Source organism: Chiloscyllium plagiosum, chromosome 32, assembly GCF_004010195.1.
Source record: "Chiloscyllium plagiosum isolate BGI_BamShark_2017 chromosome 32, ASM401019v2, whole genome shotgun sequence".
NCBI lineage: Eukaryota > Metazoa > Chordata > Chondrichthyes > Orectolobiformes > Hemiscylliidae > Chiloscyllium > Chiloscyllium plagiosum.
The window spans coordinates 26,939,175-26,959,474 of NC_057741.1; the positions used below are offsets into that span (position 1 = coordinate 26,939,175).

At 39.9% G+C, this 20,300-nt stretch overlaps 2 protein-coding genes and 1 long non-coding RNA gene across 5 annotated transcripts in view; 2 read left to right on the forward strand and 1 right to left on the reverse strand.

Annotated features, from left to right (window-relative positions):
- The window catches only part of hpse (heparanase), a 38,619-nt gene extending 35,720 nt beyond the window's left edge, over window positions 1-2,899 (forward strand). For both annotated transcript variants that reach the window (XM_043674295.1, XM_043674294.1), the window contains one exon: window positions 394-2,899. In XM_043674295.1, the coding sequence (XP_043530230.1) occupies window positions 394-553 (160 nt within the window). In that variant the 3' untranslated portion in view covers window positions 554-2,899. The remainder of the gene's footprint in view (window positions 1-393) is intronic.
- Window positions 1-6,733, reverse strand: part of LOC122539450 — a 39,345-nt gene extending 32,612 nt beyond the window's left edge. For both annotated transcript variants that reach the window (XR_006309086.1, XR_006309084.1), the window contains exon 1: window positions 6,448-6,733. This is a non-coding gene — a long non-coding RNA (uncharacterized LOC122539450). The remainder of the gene's footprint in view (window positions 1-6,447) is intronic.
- A 129-nt stretch (window positions 6,734-6,862) lies between these two features.
- Window positions 6,863-19,235, forward strand: fnta (farnesyltransferase, CAAX box, alpha). The gene is made up of 9 exons (XM_043674298.1): window positions 6,863-7,243; window positions 8,963-9,048; window positions 10,391-10,505; window positions 12,339-12,443; window positions 12,533-12,659; window positions 14,389-14,537; window positions 16,505-16,567; window positions 18,196-18,367; window positions 18,675-19,235. Exons 1-9 carry the CDS (start codon window positions 6,999-7,001, stop codon window positions 18,825-18,827), a joined length of 1,215 nt encoding a protein of 404 aa, XP_043530233.1. The 5' UTR covers window positions 6,863-6,998; the 3' UTR covers window positions 18,828-19,235.
- Window positions 19,236-20,300: the final 1,065 nt, after the last annotated feature.

Genomic DNA, 20,300 nt, shown 5'->3' on the forward strand with positions numbered 1-20,300 from the left:
CAACTTTTTCACGCAGAGGGTGGTACGGGTATGGAATGAGCTGCCAGAGGATGTGGTGGAGGCTGGTACAATTGCAACATTTAAGAGGCGTTTGGATGGGTATATGAATAGGAAGGATTTGGAGGGATATGGACCGGCAGGTGGGACTAGGTTGGGTTGGGATATCTGGTCAGCATGGACAGGTTGGACCGAAGGGTCTGTTTCCATGCTGTACATCTCTATGAATCTATGACTCTATAACTGAAGAATCCTTGAGAATAATCCAATGGCATTGTGCATGTAATTCCCATAGTCTTCATGAGACGGTGAAATTCAGTCCAATTTGTCAGAAGGGGGCAAGTGCAATAGGCAAGTGCACCGCATGAGAAATCAAAACTTGTGTCTGATTCTTAGGTCTGTTCAACTCAACGGCAAGCTTCTCAAAATGGTGGACAGGAAGACATTGCCGATTATCACTGGGAAAGTGCTTCAACCAGGAAAACCGATTGTTCTCCCTGCTCTTTCCTACGCATTCTATGTGGTTCAAGATGCTAAGGCCCCTGCTTGTCAATGAAAGAACATCAAGGAAATGGTACAACTGGCAGTGCTTTGAACTTAATCTTGCATCGAGTTAAATATTTGCTGGAGATCATACTAAGTTTTATGAAACCTCATGGATTCTCCATGACCTCTTTACCAAAAAGGACCAAGATTTCTAACCACGAATATAAAGCTGTCACTTGGTGTTTGTTAATTGGGCTGCACCTTTGAGTGTGAGTGAAGGTGAAATGAAATTTGCCTGCCAGAATGCAATATCTGATTTTGACTGTTCTTCCCAATTCCAGATGTAATGGGGAACCAAGGTTCTGGTGAGAGTGAGGAACAAATGGTTATCAGTTTCAGTCAAGAAATTGCTAGAGAAATTTATCAGAAAGAAATAATGACCACCGCCCCAACAGTAGAGGTGGTAATCACTCAAAGATGCTGAATGGATCAGACCTGGCATCTGCTCAACTGAACATTGTCCCCTCTCTCACAGTCATATATCCAAACAAGTGTTGAACTTCTGACTTGCATGTTGAAGTTACCAACACCTATTTTCGGCCGGTATCTGAACAGGTACCAGTGCCAGTAACTTCCATACATTGATGTAGGTCATGTGCAAAAATTAGCTCATAAGACTGGAACTACTCCAAAGTTGTCCTTTTTAAACACTTGCATCTTTACTTTTCTAGTGAATTAAACTTCCTTCAATATCCAGGTGGTAGTCAAAATGTATATTGTATAAGTGTTTGACATAAGGTGCTACAATTTATCTGTTTATCGTTTTTTAATATTGTTTCCATTTCTGTGAATATTTAGCTTATAAAATTTCATTTTCCATAAACATTAAAAGCAAATTTGTCAGGCGTGGTGTCACTGAGCCAGATACATGCTGCCTCTATGTGGCTGGTGTGGGTGGCATTAAGATCCCTTTGGCATGGGTGAATGGCTATCAAATGGTCCAATGTGGGCATCTGTGAGTTGTGAAATTCTGCTGCAGCCATGCCTGCCAATTTTACACATTGCTGCACCAGCATTGCAGCAATCACTGTAATTACAGAAAGGCCTAATTTAGATTTATTGTTGTACAGTTAAACAGTGTTAAATGTAGTAAAGGAACATACAGGGAAGAGTCACTATAATATATAAGAACTCGATAGGCAGTTAGTGAAGCCTAAAACTATTGTTTTTAATCTGAACAAAGCAAGCTATTTCGTTTGAGGCTAACATAAATTGGGAAGTTAAGTTAAAAGATATGAATATACGTAGACAATTACACAAAAATGAATTCACAATGAACATACATTCCTTTGTGAAATAAAAACTCCATGGCAAAAATTAATCATCTGTAGCGAACAAAAAAAGCAAATGTGATATTCAAGGAAGAGACTAATAACGTTGCAAAAAGTAGTTAGTTTCAGAATTTGAAAGTTTGAAAATTCATTAAAGGATGACCAAAAATGGTAACGATAAATAGGAAAGTAAACTAGCTAGAGGTACAAAAATAGATTGTAAAAGATTCTATATGTATCCAAAAAGAGTTTCTGAAGAGTATGTTGGGTTCCTTTGTGGCAGAGACAGGACAAATTAGAGGGAATAAGGAAATGGTACTGACATTAAACAAATGCTTTTTATTTATCTTCACTGTGAAACATGCAAAAAATATTCTGGATGTAAAAGGGAACCAAGGGTTTGGTGAAGGTGAGGAACATATAGTGATCAGTTTCAGTCAGGAACGGCTGCTGGAAATATTTATGGAAATAAAAACAAATGCACTGGACCCAATGGCCTAGAGAAAAAGAAGGCAATGGAAGTGTTGATATATAGGCTTTGAACTCATAGAACTCCCCCTGTTTGCAAGGTAGGAAATGTAATCCCAATGCACCAGAAAACAGCAAGAGAAAAAAGAAACGGTACAAAGGCCACTTAGCCTTACTTTAGTAGTAACAAGTGTTAAATCTATTATAAAGGTCATGATAACAGTAGACAGCAGGAAATTGATCATTCACACTGACATTGCTGCATTGTTTTCTCTGTTTTGAAAAACAGTGTGTTTAGCTTTGAGTTTAATTTCTAGATCAACTGGAGAATATATTTCCTATTGTTGGTGACTGCTTGAAGTGTCTCCTTTATTAATATCATTCTTGTTGCCCACAAATTCTTCAAGATTAATTAAACGAAATTAGTGCAATACAATTTCATTATATTAATGATTTTACATGCATTCTTTTGCACTTGATCAATTTTAGTACTGGAGCTTTAAAGGAATGTGTTACATTTAGGGAAAAAAATTCTTACAAAATGACTTATTTTGAATATTATGTATGACTGTAACTGATGTTAAGCCTTTTTTGAATAAAATATAATTGTGCTGTAATTGTGTGCTTTTGTTCAAACTGTTTCAAGAATAATTGACCAGGCTAGGCCTCTTTTAGTATAAGAGAGAAGATTAATGGGGAGCAATGATACAAATCTTTAAGATTATGAAAGGATTTGGTAGGATTGATATAAAAAATGTTTCCACTTATGGGTGAGAACAGAGCCAGAAGCTAGGAATACATGGAAGTCACTAATACATCCCCTAAGGAATTCAGAGGAAACTTTTTTACCCAGAGAGTGGTCAGAACGTTGAACCCGCTGCTACATGAAGTATTTGAGGCAAATAACATGGATGCATTTAATCAGAAGCAAGATAAATGTAAGACAGAAATTAATAGAAGGAATTTATGGAGTTAGATGAAGAGAGGTGGAAAAAGACTCATAAATACTAACATTAACCTGTTTCTGTGCGATAAACTCTTACACAGACTTCCATAAGAGTTAGACAGACTTGCATAACTCTTATACAAGTTTATCTAACCTTGCACTGTGGCCTGCTTTTCTACCAGTAATATTTCATGATAGCTTTGAAAATAAGATTAGGTTTCACAACATAAATGATAACATTATACAAATAAATTGATTTTAATGACTCATTCTTCACATCAGTGATTTGTCATTTTGTCAGATCTGAATGGGAAATTATACTGTATAGTTATAATCTTTCACTATTTTAAATTTAAATCTCCATCTATAAATATTTAATGGTACAGTCCTGGGGCATGTTGCTAAACAAAGAGACCTTGGAGTGCAGGTTCATAATTCCTTGAAAGTGAAGTTGCAGGTAGACAAGGTAGTGAAGAAGGCATTTGGTATGCTTGCCCTTATTGGTCAGTGTATTGAGTATAGGAGTTGGGAGATCATGTTCTGGCTATACAGGATGTTGGTTAGACCACTTTTGGAATATCGCATGCAGTTCTGGTCTCCCTGACATAGGAATGATGTTGTGAAATTTGAATGGGTTCAGAAAAGATTTACAAGGATGATGCCAAGGTAGGAGGGTTTGAGCTATAGGGAGAGGTTGAATAAGCTAGAGCTGTTTTCCCTGGAGTGTCAGAGGTTGAGGGGTGACCTTATGGAGGTTTATAAAATCATGAGGGGCATGGATAGGATAAATAGACAAGGTTTTTTCCCTGGGGTGGGGGAGTCCAAAAACTAGAGGGCATGGATTTAAGGTGCAAGGGGAAAGATTTAAAAGGAACCTAAGGGGCAACGTTTTCATGCAGAGAGTGGTGCATGTATGGAATGAGCTGCCAGAGAAGGTGGTGGAGGCTGGTACAATTACAACATTTAAAGGCCTCTGGATGGGTACATGAATACAAAGGATTTAGAGGGATACAGGCCAAATGCTGGCAAATGGGACTAGATTTATTAGGATATCAAGTTGGCATGGGCGAGTTGGGCTGAAGGGTCTGTTTCCATGCTGTACATCTCTATGACTCTATTGTACAAGTTCTAGAGAAGCAATTTCTTTATAGGAGGCTGGACACCAAATTGGAAGCAGCTTAGTTGAGAATATTTGCATCAGTTTCATGTAGCCATGAACTATGGAACCAACAAGAAAAGTAACCATCCTATAAATCCTGGCTGGCTGTCTGAGTTAAGGAATGACTTTTTTCCAGTTTCTAGATATTAATTTATCTGTGATTCCAGCATTTCCTGAATAACATGTTCTAATAATACAGCTGTGTGTTGAACAACTTCAGCTTGATGATTTGATGCTCCACTTATAGAGCAGAGTAAGAGAAGGAAAAGAAATGCATTCTTAAAGAGAGCGTCATCCCTCTTCTTCTCTATTTAACACCTGGTTCCAATTCCATAAACAAATATCAGTGCTTAAAATAAAACAGGTCTACAGCAAAAATTGTGGGAACAGATGGTTCACTACTAACAGTACAGAGAATTGTAGATGGTGAAGACCAATTTATCAATGTAAATTATTAAGTATGCTAGTTCTGCTACTTACTAAAAGATATCTTGAATTAAAATCTATTGCAATCTTTCTTACCGGATACAGGTGTTTCTGTAGCTACTGCACTAGTTTTTTTTAAACACTCCAGCCTCCACAATCAATGCAACATAGTTACAGGCTACTCAATGTATATGTTTATGACATCTTGTAGCATACTGTGCATCAACGTGTCATTAATTGCACTCAACTACAGTCTGTCATTGGTGTACAATAAAGTGGATGGACGTAAGTTATTTTTCATCTAGTAGATTCTATGCTGCAACAACATTCAGCAATCAAGGTTAGCTCCAGTATTGAGACTAAACAGGTTAACAGTATCATTTAGCCATATTATTCAGCCCAATGTAAATGGAGGATAGAAAACTCCATATGTAATGGAAATATCTGCAATTAAAGGTCAGGTTGCATATACCAATCTCATTGTAGATTCAGATCCAAGTGTAAATACAGCTGTAGGTTGATCCAACAGCACGTCTAACTCCAACCACCGGTCTTGATCCAGATGTAGATCCAGAGACAAATCTAGCTCCACATACCAATCTTGCTCCACATTGCTTGGATTCAGATTTAAATCTAAATCTAGATCCAGATCTAGTTGCAGATGTAGATTGAGATGCAAGTCTAGATCGAGATAATGAACTTGAGCCAGATTACCTGAAATCAGATCTAGACCTATTGTCTGGGTGCAGATGGATTTGCAGGTCGAAGTCTGGATATTTAATCCATATAGCTTGCATTCAAATCCAGATCTAAATTTAGATACAAGTCTAAATGTAGATTCAGATGCAACTATAGTTCTGGGTACTGAATGTGTGCCAGATGGCCTAGATTTAGATTTACACCCAGATCTAGGTGCAGATATAGATCCTGATGTAAATCTATGTTCAAATCCTGATATTAATTCAGAAGCCTGGGTTCAGATCCAGGTAAAAACAAGGACTGCAGATGCTGGAAACCAGAGTCTAGATTAGAGTGGTGCTGGAAAAGCACCGGGTCTCAGGCGCTGTGAGGCAGCAGTGCTAACCACTGTGCCACCGTGCCGCCCACCGTGACCTGCTGTGCTTTTCCAGCACCACTTTAATCTAGACTCTGGGTTCAGTTCCAGGTCGAGATGCAGATGTACCTCCGGGTGCTGGATTTGATTCAGGCCCCAATCCAGATCCAGATGCAAGTCTTGAGCCAGATAACCTGAACTCCATAACCATATGTAGGTCAGGTGCAAATCTAACTCCAGGTAATGAAATGCAACAAGATTGCTTGGATCCAGATGCTCACTAATGACAAAGTGCAGATGCAGATTGGTCTTGATTCAGATCCGGATGCCGTTCAGATGCAAGTCCAGCCCCAGGCAATGAAATGGAGCAAGATTGCCTGGATCCAGACCCAGAGCAATGCCTAAGTACAGACGTAGATCCAGGTACTAGATTTGATTCAGATCTAGATTCAGATGTAAGTCTATTGCAGATACTGAACCTGATCTGGACAACCTGGATCTGGATGTAGATTCGGATGGAGTTACATGGAGCTGTAATTTCAGTGGGTCTCAGTGCAATTTTCAATGCCCAGGCTCTGACCTGTGATCCCAGACCAAGGCGGTGCTCCCCCTGGCGGTGGGAGGTCACGTACTGCAGCGGCTCCGGGCCGGGTCAGGCTGGGCCGAGGGGGTGCTTCCACCACCCCCACCCCCCCTGGCGGTGGGAGGTCACGTACTGCAGGCGGCTCCGGGCCGGGTCAGGCTGGGCCGAAGGGGTGCTTCCCCCCCCCCTGGCGGTGGGAGGTCACGTACTGCAGGCGGCTCCGGGCCGGGTCAGGCTGGGCCGAGGGGGTGCTTCCACCACTCCCACCCCCCCTGGCGGTGGGAGGTCACGTACTGGGCCGGGTCAGGCTGGGCCGAGGGGGTGCTTCCCCCCCCTGGCGGTGGGAGGTCACGTACTGCAGCAGCTCCGGGCCGGGTCAGGCTGGGCCGAGGGGGTGCTTCCCCCCCCTGGCGGTGGGAGGTCACGTACTGCAGCAGCTCCGGGCCGGGTCAGGCTGGGCCGAGGGGGTGCTTCCCCCCCCCCTGGCGGTGGGAGGTCACGTACTGCAGGCGGCTCCGGGCCGGGTCACGCCGGGGACCGAGGCGGCGATGGCGGCACCGGCGGACTCTGAGGCCGAAGCCGAGAGGGAGGTTCAGAGCGGGGTCTGGGGAGACCGGGAGGCCGAGGAGGAGGCGGTGAGAGAGGCTCTGGTACAGGAGGCCGAGCCGGAGACCGAGCCTCAGCTGCAGGGCCCGGCCTGGGAAGAGCTGAAGGCGGAGAGCGGGAGGAGGGCGTCCGGGGACTCGGAGAGCGGGGCGTACGGCCGCAGGAACAACGGGTACACCTTCTACAGGTAGGAGGGTAGATAGGGCAGGGGCAGGGGGAGTGAGAGGGAGGGGAGGTTGGCTTTTCCAGCAACACATTTCCATCTCTGATCTCCAGCATCTGCAGACCTCACTTTCTACCTAGAGGGTTAACCAATTTGAAAATGAAAAGAAGTACTATATTTGGAAATGACCCTCCTGGCTGTGCTGGAGCTCCATTCTGAAGCAAAAAAATGTCATTGATAAGTTTTACTACTTTTTACTACTTTTGTGTTGGAATGTGGATACCCAAACAGCCTTGTTACAAATGCAGCAGATGCAACCATGTCAGAATGGGACTGTTGAGCTGCACCAGGTGGTGTTCAGCACAGAGTTGACCAATGTGAAGCAAACCATTATTTTATGCGATGGAAGGCTGACAGTATATTAAAATTATAGCAGTCTCTACATAAACTACTTTACCTGCTTAATTAATGACAGGAACGTTTCCAGGCTAAGTTGAAATTTGTAATGATTTCCAAACCCATACTCAGAATATCATAATTAGTCAGCATTTGTGACCAGTCAAGCAACACACTATCTAATTGTTGTACAGTTTGTGATAAGGAGCTGTTCTGTCCTTGTTGCTGGTACTGTAAATGTGTAATTCTTTGTTTTGTTTACTGATTATGAATTGCAAGTAAACATGATTTTCCTTCAGAAGTGGTATTTGATGATTTCTGACTAACCTTTATTAATGTTATTCTTCATTACCTAACTGATTTGAAGTAATGTCCAAGTAGTGATTTGTAAATTCCCTAGTCCATCTTTTCACTATTCATTGTCTGAGAATGATATTGAATCTGAAATTGGAAATGGTACGCAAACTATTTTAAAATGTAAAGTAGGCCCATAACTCCTCTTCCACTCCTTGATTAATTCACTGCAGATATTGGTCATGTGGCGTGGTATTGTCTGATAAGAGTGCCTTAAACATTTGAATTTGATTTGATTTAATACTGTCATGTGTACTGAGGTACAGTGAAAAGTGTTGTCTTTGGTATTTTACAAGCAGATTATACTATATAAGTGCATCAGGGTAACAACAGAGTGTAGGATAGAATGTTACAGCTGCCGAGAAGGGCAGAGAGAGATCAACATTAACATTAAAGAAGTCCATTCAAAAGTCTGATAAACAGTGGGGAAGAAGCAGCTCTTACATCTGTTCGCACATTTATACAAAATTTTATATCGTCTGCCTAATGGAAGAAAGTATAATAAGAGGGGGAGGGTCTCTGATTATGTTGGTTGCTTTCCAGCGGCAAGTATATATGAAGTCAATGGATGGGAGATAGGTTTATGTGATGGACTGGGCTCCGTTCACAACTCTCTGAAGTTTCTTTCAGTCTTAGGAAGAGCAGTTGCCACACCACGCTGTGATACATCCAAATACAATGCTTTCTATGATGCATCTATAAACATTTGTAAGAGCCTTTATCGACGTGCCAAATGTCGTTAGCCTTCTGAATAAGTAGAGGTGTTGCTGTGCTTTCTTTGTCTGATATGACATAGCTAACCTAGGCTGGTGAGGCTACAGTTATGCTCAGCATTCTTGGCTGTAGAAGGTGAAAATGACCAGTTGGTGGCTAGCCAGTGACCTGTATGTGGATAACAGATAAGGCTTGAAGTTTGAGTGAAATGTTCAGTGCCTAGGCTCTCTTTACATGTTGGGTAGCAAGTACTAAAAGTTTCATTCTTTTTTGTTTAAGAGACCGGAAGGAATGGGCTGATATTAAGCCAGTTCCACAGGATGATGGCCCCAATCCAGTTGTTCAGATCGCTTATTCTGAGAACTGTAAGTATTGAATTGAGGTTATAGGGTCTTAGTCATACAGCATGGATATAGACCCTTTGGTCCAACTCGGTCATGCCGACCAAGTTCCCAAATTAAACTAGTTCCATTTGCCTGTGTTTGGCTCATATCTCTCTAAACCTTTTCTTTTGATGTACATGTCCAAATGTCTTTTAAATGTTGTAAGTGTATCTGCATCTATCACTTCTTCTGGCAGTGCATTTCACATATAGTACAATTGCAACATTTAAAAGGCATCTGGATGGGTATATGAATAGGAAGGGTTTGGAGGGATATGGGCCGGGTGCTGACAGGTGGGACTAGATTGGGTTGGGGTATCAAGTCGGCATGGACGAGTTGGACCGAAGGATCTGTTTCCGTGCTGTACACCTCCATGACTCTATATGAGCCACCCTCTGTGTGAAAAGGTTGCCCTGTGGAACCCTTTTAAATCTTTCTTCTCTCACCTTAAAATTATACCCTCTAATTTTGAACTCTTCTACCTTAGGGGAAAGAACTTTGCTATTAGATTTTGTGCATGACTTAATTCTGAGTTTGATGGCATCGAGAAGTTTTCAGCTTTGTTATTAAGCTGTCAGTCTTTTTATAAATGATGGGTTTGAGTTCTTAAGGAAAATTTGATTGCTAGCACTTCTATAACATCATCCACCTTCGCCACCACAAAACCTATCTGCTACTGCTACTCTTGAAAATTTCATTGTCACCTCCATGCTCCCTGTGTACCCTGGACTGCCCTCCCACTCTACACTTTCCACAAATTCCATATTATCTAAAATTCTGTTGCTTGTAACCTAACTCTCATCAAGTTCCATTCATCCATTACTCCTGTCCTTTGTGACCAATATTGGATCCGGGGCCCAAATGCATCCAATGTGAGAGTATTAACATTGCATTTAAATTCATCTCCCTTTCCTATTGCTCTTAAGCTATGTCTCCCCTTTGACTCTGATATCCTCACTACTATTCATTACAGTGACCTCCGTCACATTAGATTTATATTCCACCTTCCTCACTTCCATTAAGACCTTCTGTAAAAGATCACCTGTTTGGTTAGGCTTCGGTCACCAGGGCTTTTTTGGTTTCGTTCATTCATTACACTTCTGAAAATTTTGAATCTCGGAATGATCCTTCATGTATTCAAACCAGCCTTGTGTTAATAGAATTAATCAATTGTCAGTGAAAGCAAATGTTCCATTGGGCTTTCGCTCTGTTCAGAATGCCCATTTGAAAAATATCATTTCAAACGTATTTTTCTTTTAATTTCCAGATAATTCCTGTATAAGTTATTCAGCTCTACCTTTCTGAAGTTGTTATTTTCTTTCAGTTAAAGATGTGTATGATTACTTCAGGGCTGTTCTGAAGCTTGATGAAAGGAGTGAGCGAGCACTCAGTCTGACAACGGATGCAATAGAACTGAATGCTGCAAATTACACAGTATGGTAAGGCAGTTTGAATCAGCAATCAGCTCTCTTTTGTTGGAAAAGCTGCAGACAAAGATTATAGTAATCCTTTATTTCTGATCTTGTACATTTTTGATTTTATCATTACATAACCAGTGAACGTTTGCACGTTTTTGTTTCTTTCTGAAGTGGCATGAAGAAAAACTCTAGATTTAAAATTCCCTCTGTAATTTAATCTACTGTATTTTTAATATTGATTTATAAACATGAAAAAGGTTATTTTCAATGTAGTGTAAGTGCAATTGGTAATCATGTACAGAAAGCATATTCTATGGCCAGAGAGGGTTTTATTGGGAGTTGTGCACAAACTGGGAACTTGTCCCTTCCAGATGTCACCTACCTGCCACTCATTTGTTTTAACTTGGCAAATGAGAGCAAAGAACAGTAAATGTGTTAACAGAATTGCCTGCCTTCTTGGTTTGACTCAGTCAGTTTCCTGCCCACCTTGTGAACAGAGAAAAGATAGATTCTTACCCAACTATAGGATTGGAACACAATCCAAAGTGACAAATGGAACATTACAGTGCAGTACAGGTCCTTCAGCCCTCAATGTTGCACCAACCTGTGAAACCGATCTGAAGCCCATCTAACCTACACTGTTCCATTATCATCCATATGCTTATCCAGTGACCATTTAAATGCCCTTAAAGTTGGCGAGTCTACTACCGTTGCAAGCAGGGCATTCCACGCCCTTACTACTCTCTGAGTAAAGAACCTACCTCTGACATTTATTTAGGTTAGATTCCCTACAGAGTGGAAACAGGCCCTTCGGCCCAATAATTCCACACCGACATTCCGAAAAGTAACCCACCCAGACCTATTTCCCTCTGACTAATGCACCTAACACTATGGACATTTAGCATGGCCAATTCACCTGACCTGCACATCTTTGGACTGTGGGAGGAAACTGGAGCACCCAGATAAAACCTGTGCAGACACAGGGAGAATGTGCAAACTCCACACACAGTCACGCGAGGCTGGGATCAAACCTGGGATCCTGGCGCTATGAGGCAGCAGTGATAACCACTGAACCACCGTGCTGCCCTACTGTCCTATGTCTATCACCCCTCTAATTAAAGCTGTGTCCCCTCATGCTAACCATCACCATCTAAGGAAAAAGGCTCTCACTGTCCACCCTATCTAACCCTCTGATTATCTTATATGTCTCTCAAGCCTGTCTAATGAAAGCAACCCCAATTCCCTCAGCTTTTCCTCATAAGACCTTTCCTCCATACCCGGCAACATCCTGGTAAATCTCTGCCCATTTTTCTACAATATTACGAGATCGATATTTGTTGGAGGCGATGACGATGGACACAGATGACTTTGTTCTAGTGGCTCAGATGGGTATTAAAGATCTCACGTGTTTGAAAGAAGAGAAAGGAGTTTCTCCACATGTCCCAGGCCAACACTCAGCTCTCCATCAATACTGCCAACAGCAGATTAACACATCATCCATCTGATTGTTGATGGTATCCTGCTGGATGCGACTCAGGTGTTAACATGATGACAGTGAGAGTACCTCAAAAGTTGTGTGAAATGCCCTGGAGTTTTCTTCACTACTGTGGCAGGAGTCTTAGAAAGCTGTGGATTCTGGGACTTTTGGAGCTGTCAAAAATGAGAGATTTGTTTAGGTGAGAGTATCGAGGGATATGGAACAAAGGTAGCTAACTGAAGTTTAGTTTCATTTAAGCCTCGACCTAAATGGCTAAACAGACTTGAGGGATAAATGGCCTCTTCCTGGTCACGTATGAATGATTTGTTTTTGTCAAAAACTGACTGCTAATTTGCAATTACCTTTACTCACCCTAGGCACTTCCGCAGAGTGGTGCTGCAGTCTTTGAACAAAGACCTCTATGAGGAATTAATGTATATCTCTGATATCATTGAGGACCAACCCAAGAACTATCAAGTTTGGTACGTAAAAGCATAGCTGCTCACCATGTTTAAAAAAAAACATGAAAGATGTAACTGAAAAAAACTTCTGTAATTCACTTGCTTTCCAGGTATCACAGACAGAAGATTGTAGAATGGTTAAAAGACCCTTCAGAGGAGCTGGCATTTACTTCTGGGATTCTCAAACAAGATGCAAAAAACTACCATGCCTGGCAGCACAGACAGTGGGTGATTAAGGTACTCCATTTAATTCTTATTCTCTGTCCATCCTATTGAAGGTGAACCTAGTCAAGAGATATTTTTCTTTATTTTAACAATCTAGATAAGAAAAAGGGCAGCGGCAAATTTGGAAAGGTGAGTTGGGAGGAAATGGACAGGACATGTTGCACCAGGCATGAGTTTTAAAATGAATCAGTTGCAGAGAAGGAGTAATCATATAGAATATATAACATGGAAATAGAGATTCAACCTAAGCAATCCTTCTACCTCCTTCCACCTTTCTTCACATCTGTCATCATATATATGCTTGTTCAGCTTCTCCTTAAATGCGCTCATAATTATTTGCTTCAACCATTCTGTGATAGAGTTCCCCACTCTCACCATTCTTTGGATAAGGATGTTTCTTTTGAATTCTCTATTGAATTTCCTGGTGATTACCTTATGTTGATGGCCTTCTGTTATCCTCTTTGTTGATGGCCTTTTGCAAGTGGAATCATTTTATACCCATTTTACATAATTTCATTTTAAAAATAATTTTGTAATATTAAAAACCCCTTTTAGGTCACCCTCCGCTTTTTTCAAGAGGAAATATTCTCAGCCTGTCAATCTTTTTGTGATAACCTGTATGAATGTATTTCTGCTACCGCTTTGTAAGTCATCTCTGGATACTGTCTGGTACCTTGCAACTTCTTTTATAATGCACGTAGCACTGGACATAGTCTAACCATGGCTGCAGGCTCAGCTTTCCTTTCAATTCTGTCCTTCTAGAAATGAAGTCTATTGTTTGATTTCTGTATGGCCTTTTTAGCAACTGATACATTTGCTTCCAAGATCTTTGTTGCTCCAACCCACCTAGACTTGCACCTTCCAAGTAATAAATAACCACCCTATTATTCCTGAAAAAAAGATTAATTAATCTATGATTGGCCACCTTATTGAAGGCGTTTCGAAATCTAGATAAATTATGTCTACTGCATTATCACTGTCTAAACTCGTTAATACCACCTCCAGAAGAACATTCAATAAAGTTGGTCAAGCAGGATTTTCCCTTTTGAAATCCATGCTGACTATTTGATATTGAAGTTTTGATTTTTAGATGTTCTTCTATCCTATGCTTGTTTTTCCCAGCACTGATACTAATATAACTGATCTTTCATTCCCTGAGCATGTTTGGCTTACCGCCCGTTTAAATATAGGAGTTCCATTCCTGGATTCCACAGTTTTCAATGCTTGGAAAGAGTGAGTTAAAAGTGAGAGATGGTGTAGTGATATCAGAATGGGAAGTTCATCATTTGGACTGTAATGAAAAGAAATTTCTTCATTTCCAGGGTTGTAACTCTTTGCAGTTCTTTATTTCAGAGGATTTAAATGTTCAGTTGTTGAGCATATTCAAGAACGAGATTGATAAATTCTTAAGCACCGAGGGATGAACGATTAAAGATGGACATGGAAGTGGTATAGTTCAACTATGATCTTAATGAATGGTGGATGAGGCTCTAAATAATAAGGACATGGGAGTTTGATGGAGGTGGAGATTGTAGCGGGCATCATCATCATCTTCTATTTGACTCAATCCTGTTGCATTATTCAGCTCAGCTACCAAAAGATGTACATCGTTTAACCATTCTTTGGTCAGTTTGTTTCAAGTTGTCTGTGGTTCATTCACTCTGAAAAACCTTCTGCTCTCAGCATGGCTGAGGTCCTGCTGTGTACGATGCTGATTTTTGTCATGTGCTATGTTTTGCAGGAATTCAACCTTTGGGACAATGAAGTGGAATATGTGGATCAGCTGCTGGAGGAGGACCTGCGAAACAACTCTGCGTGGAACCAGCGATATTTTGTCATTTCAAGCACCACTGGTTTTGACGATCCTTCAGTACTTGATCGTGAAGTCAAGTTAGCCTTCTTTAACTTTTTGAATTATCCTCTCTCAAAAATTAATCCAGCACTAAAAGTTCTGCCTCCAGTTATGACCTAGGGCTGTTTTCCCTGGAGCATCGGAGGCTGAGGGGTGACCTTACAGAGATTTATAAAATCATGAGAGGCATATATAGGATAAATAGACAAAGTCTTTTCCCTGGGGTGGGGAGCCAGAATTAGAGGGCATAGGTTTAGGATGAGAGGGGAAAGATACAAAATTGACCTAAGGGGCAACTTTTTCACGCAGAGGGTGGTACGTGTATGGAATATGGAAGTGGTGCAGGCTAGTACTATTGCAACATTTAAAAGGCATCTGGATGGGTATGTGATAGGAAGGGTTTGGAGGGATATTGGCCAGGAGCTGGCAGGTGGGACTAGTTTGGGTTGGGATATCTGGTCGGCATGGACGAGTTGGACCGAAGGGTCTGTTTCCGTGCTATACATCTCTATGACTCTATGAGTTAAGCTTGTGTTCAGTTAGGAGGATTTGAAGTCATTGAGCTTGGAACTCAAGTAGGATGTGGAATAACTACACAGTGAATTGAAATAATTTCAAATGCAAGAGAGCATATGTCCAGGGTTACGAAGCAAAATTTTATTCCTGAAGTCAGGAAGTGTTTCTTAGTGCAGGAAGACACAAAAACTTCCATTAATTTAGTATCTTTCATGAGCTTGGGTCTGTACCAAAACAGTTTATAACAACTGAATTATTTTTAAAGTGTAGTCCCTGTTGTAATGTAGGAACCACAGCAGCCAAATTTTGCAGAGCATGTTCTCAAACACAGCATTGTGGTGGTGACTGGATGATCTGATTTAATGATGGTCACAGGAAAATAAATATTAGTTTGAGCACTGGGAAAACAGCACTGATCTTCACTTGATAGGGTAAACGGTTCCTCAGTTAAACATCTCACTCTCCCTGTGCTATACCCTAAGGTTCACTCTGAGTTTTGTGCTGCAGTTCTGGAATGGAGCTAGAAGCAGAGAGTTTTTAATGGATCAAGAGTGCTATCTCTGAAGCAAGCTGTCGCTTGATGAGCAGGCAAAAAATTTGGTAGTCTTGATTGATGAGATCCAACAGTTTGTAGAAGTCTGTTTTATCAAACTTTTAATTATGAGCATAGATTATTTTTTCACTGCAAAATGTCTATTCACTGATGTAAAATTGATAGATAATTAAAGTTCCTCAAGGTGATCTCACATTCTGAGTTAATTTGAATCAGAGTTAATTAAGGTTCTTGTGTCAGTTAACAGGCAGAGCAATTCTCTCCCAAAAATTAACTTAAAATGTAGTGTTTAACAGTATTATTGAATTATTTTCAAATCGCTGCTTTTAAGATGTTTAGGGAAAGAAGTCTTAGACTTCAGGTTATTTTCATCTTTCAGTAGCTGCTCTACTTCATTTTAAATTCCTCAGTAAAATGTGCAATTTCCTCATATGAATATTGGGGGTTGTAATAGATCGTGACTATCACTAGAGGGAGGCACAGTCCTGTTATAACTGACAATGGAGTAGCCAAGAATGTTGTACTGAGTTTGAATATAGAAAATATTAACACTACACCCTTCCTATGTTTGCACATTAACTGTATAAATATATCATGCTATAATTACGCATTGCAGAAAAATGTTGGGTGGGGAGGGGTGGTGATGTGGGAGGGTTAAAAGTGACTGGCAGTGAATGGTGTTTCCTGTCCTGTGCGAATGATCATGTTTGAGAAGCTACTGAAAGCAATTCAATATTTTTTAAAAACCTGTGCAATTTCAGACTATAATAGCAACATATATCAATTGCTTTGAAAGAAACATTACCTATGAGTCAGTTCAACGGTACCCACTAGACTTTACTATGTCTGATGATGGGCCACTGAACTTCTGCATGTAAATGAAGTCTTTATTTTTCTTGTTCCTGATCTCTAACATTGTTGTATACTATTTTACAGCTATACTTTGAAGTTGATCAAAAAGGCTCCTCATAATGAAAGTGCATGGAATTACTTGAAGGGGTAATGTTCAGTTTTTGCAGCATCATGCATCATATTCTTTCAGAGCTTAACTTTGGTGTAAATCCATCAGAGAAATCAAAGTTTTGAGCCATTTTACCTTTTGAGTTTGGTAAGGAAGGTGGAAATTGCCTAAAGGTTATTTTTAGTCTAAAAATAGAATCACAGGAGTTCCTGGACAAATAATGATCAAATTATTAGTTTGATTAGTTTGTTTTTCACCATCCTGGTAGTCAAAAGGTAGTAATAATGGAGTTTTTAAATTAATCACAGCAATAAATTTGCATCTTGGAATGAGCCTTCATGTATTCAGACCGGCCTTGTGATATCAGAATGAATCAATTGTCAGTGAAAGCAAATGTTCCATTGGGCTTTTGCTCTGCTCAGAATGCCCATTTGAAAAATATCATGTTTTTTTAAGTTTCCAGATAATTCCAGTATAAGTTATTCAGGTGTGAACTCTAGTTTTCTGAAGTTTTTCTTTTCTTTCAGTTAAAGATGTCTCCTTAGGTAGGTATTACTGTACAGCAGACACATACGTGATGTGAAAAAAATTTACCATTCATATATTGAATCTAAAATAAAATATTCTTAAAGAAATCTGTGTCATATCTGAATGAATTGATACTGTTTCCTTCCGTAGTTGCCTTAGGACTCTTTTGAAAAGACTGACTACTTAGTTATTGAAATAATATTTCCACAAATTAATTTGAATTTACCTCCCTTCTCTGCTTCAACATAGGTTGTACCCTTGTGTTCTACTGATCTGGACACTGTGATATTGTCATTCTAGTCTATGTTATCCAGTCCTTTTAATATTCTATAAACAACACTCATATCCATCAACAAATTGAAATTTTGTAACTTAGAATATCATTGCTTCGTAATGATGCTGCCATATTACAATACTCTGAAGCTAGCTGTCGCTTGATGAGTAGGCAAAAAATTTGGTAGTCGAGATTGATGAGATCCAACAGGTTGTAGAAGTCTGTTTTATCAAACTTTTAATTATGAGCATAGATTATTTTCAAACCAAATTGCCAGGATACTTACAGCAGTGTCACTTTACTGTGGAAACAACAAGATTTTAATCTGAATTTGCAGCAGTTCTAAGTTTGGTAAATTCTGTCCCTATAATTGGGGTCTGTAGTTATTTTATCTTGATACATATGTGGCTATGCAATCACCATATATTCACATGCAAGTAAATAATATGGTACCCATGCAAGGAAAATCACCTGGCATCAGGCTTTTAGAATGGCTGCAGCATTGAGCAAGATGAAGCCAGCTTGGGTTTTGTGGTGAGGTAGCTTTGGAAAGATCGTATATGATTGTCATTGATGGTAAGGGTTGGTGCCCTTGATTGCTAATGGGTGGTTCGACGCATCAAGTGGATAGTTTAATATTAAATAGGTTTCCAAGAATGGGATACTAAATATTCTTTTTACTTCCAATTCCTTTTAGAATCGGATGGTTAGTGTAGATTGCTTTAGGTCAGAGAAAACTATTCTAGTTATGCAGTGAATGTGGTGTAATATTGCTTTGTGGCATTTCATTTGACTTGTTCATTTGAAATCAGTGGTCTTATCATTTGAAAAATGAATACTTCTTTCTGTTTTTCCTTCCTGTAGAATTCTACAGGACCAGATTCTCTCCAAGTATTCCAACCTGCTGGAGCAGATCTTGCAAATGATGGAGCAGTTTAGTTCCCCCTACCTGATTGCTTTCCTAATCGACATATATGAAGACCTCTTGGAGAATAATTGTGAAAACAAGGAAGAAATTCTTAACAAAGCCCTGGAGGTTAGTCAGTCAGTCATGGGATGAAATCTAAAGGGTGATAGGACTAAGTTGAACAAGGATGGAGAGCAAGTCCTCATTGATTACAGTACAGACATCAGCCAAGGAAGAACAACTTTCATTTGTTCAGCTTAGCATTGTGTTTTGTCAAAGCTGCCTCCTGTAAACCGCCCTGAAATACTTCTGTGTTAAAGGTCCTGCATTAAAACAAGCTATTGAAATGAGTTTGGGCAGTTGTGGGGAGTCAAAATTTAATGAATTTTGGCAGGAAATGGATGATTTTAAATCTTTTGATCCTGATTTCTTTCAGCTGTGTGAGTGTCTTGCTGTAAAAAAAGACACTATCCGACAGGAATACTGGAGATACTTTGCAAGATGCCTGAAAGAGAAATATGGTGCTAAGCAGGAAGATACTGAACCTACGGAAAGTGAAGCGTTTCATCAGGAAGGCTGTAGTAACTGAGAGCTATTTCTGTAGTTTTCATATCCTAGTTAACAGAGCAAAAAGTACTGATCAATAATTGTTTTTTCGCATTCCTCTTTAATTTTCTTAACATCTATCTACACACCACCCTTGTGTATGTAAATGTGTAAAGACATAACATTTTGTACATTTATATATATTATTTGAAGCACAATGCGAAGGAATAAATAGCAACTGTACAACAACAATGTTTTATCACATTTCACACTTAATAAGTACAAAGCAAGAGAACATAATTGTTACTAAATCAACTTTTATTCAGGGGGATATTGAAACTTATTTAAAATGTTACTTTTTTTAGTTGTCATAACTACAATAAAATTTTCACAAAGCTACAGTGTTGTATAGATTTTACTGTCCGTCAATAAAATCTTGTGAAGTGATAAATGTTTTCTGTTGTGTCATTTTAAAAAATATATGAAGCAAAAGAAATCAAAGAGCTGCAGATGCTGGAAATCAGAAACAATCAGAAATTGCTGGAAAAACTTGGCACCATCTGTGAACAGAAAGCAGAGCTAATGTTTTGGGGTTCAGTGACACTCCTTCAACACTGAAATTCTTCAGATCATTTTGAAGAGGAGTCACTGGATCCGAAATGTTAACTCTGCTTTCACTCCACAGATCCTACCAGACCTGCTGAGTTTTGCCAGCAATTTCTAATTTTGAAGACATTAAGTTATTTAAATCATTCAGTAATTTAAAAGGCAGCTTTAATTAATTACTGCATTGCCATTTGGGTCAGAAGGTCTTGTGTGTGAAATCCAGATCAGCACTGAAGGCAGAGGCCCTCTGGATAGTGCTCACAGCAACTTAAGCTTACATTTATATAGGACATTTAATTACCATTGGATATGCCAGATTCACAGTAAATGAACTGTCATCACCTTTGTGACATAGAAAAGGTAACAGTCAATTTGCACACTGCAAGGCCCCATAAATGGCAAGAAAATGAACAGATGCTTTATTGTTTTGTGAGATTTATTGAGGAACAACTGTTTACTAAGACATTGGGGTTAACACCACTGCTATAGAATCATAAAAATGTATACACAGAAACAGACCCTTTGGTCCAACTCGTCCTTGCTGACCAGACATCCGAAATTAACCTAATCCCATTTGCCAGCATTTCATCCACATCCCTCAAACCTCCTATTGTTGTACCCATCTCGATACCTTTTAAATGTCGTAATTGTACCAGCCTCCACCAATTCCTCTGGCAGCTCATACCATACATGCACCACCCTCTGTGTGAAAATGTTGCTCTTTATGTTCCTTTTAAATCTTTCCCCTCTCACCTTAAACCTATGCCCTCTAATTTTGGACTCCCCTACCCTGGGGAAAAAAGTCTACTCACTGTATCCATGCCCTCAAGATTTTATAAACCTCTATAAGGTCACCCCTCAGCCCCTGACCCTACAGGGAAATTATACCCAGACTATTTAGCCTCTCTCT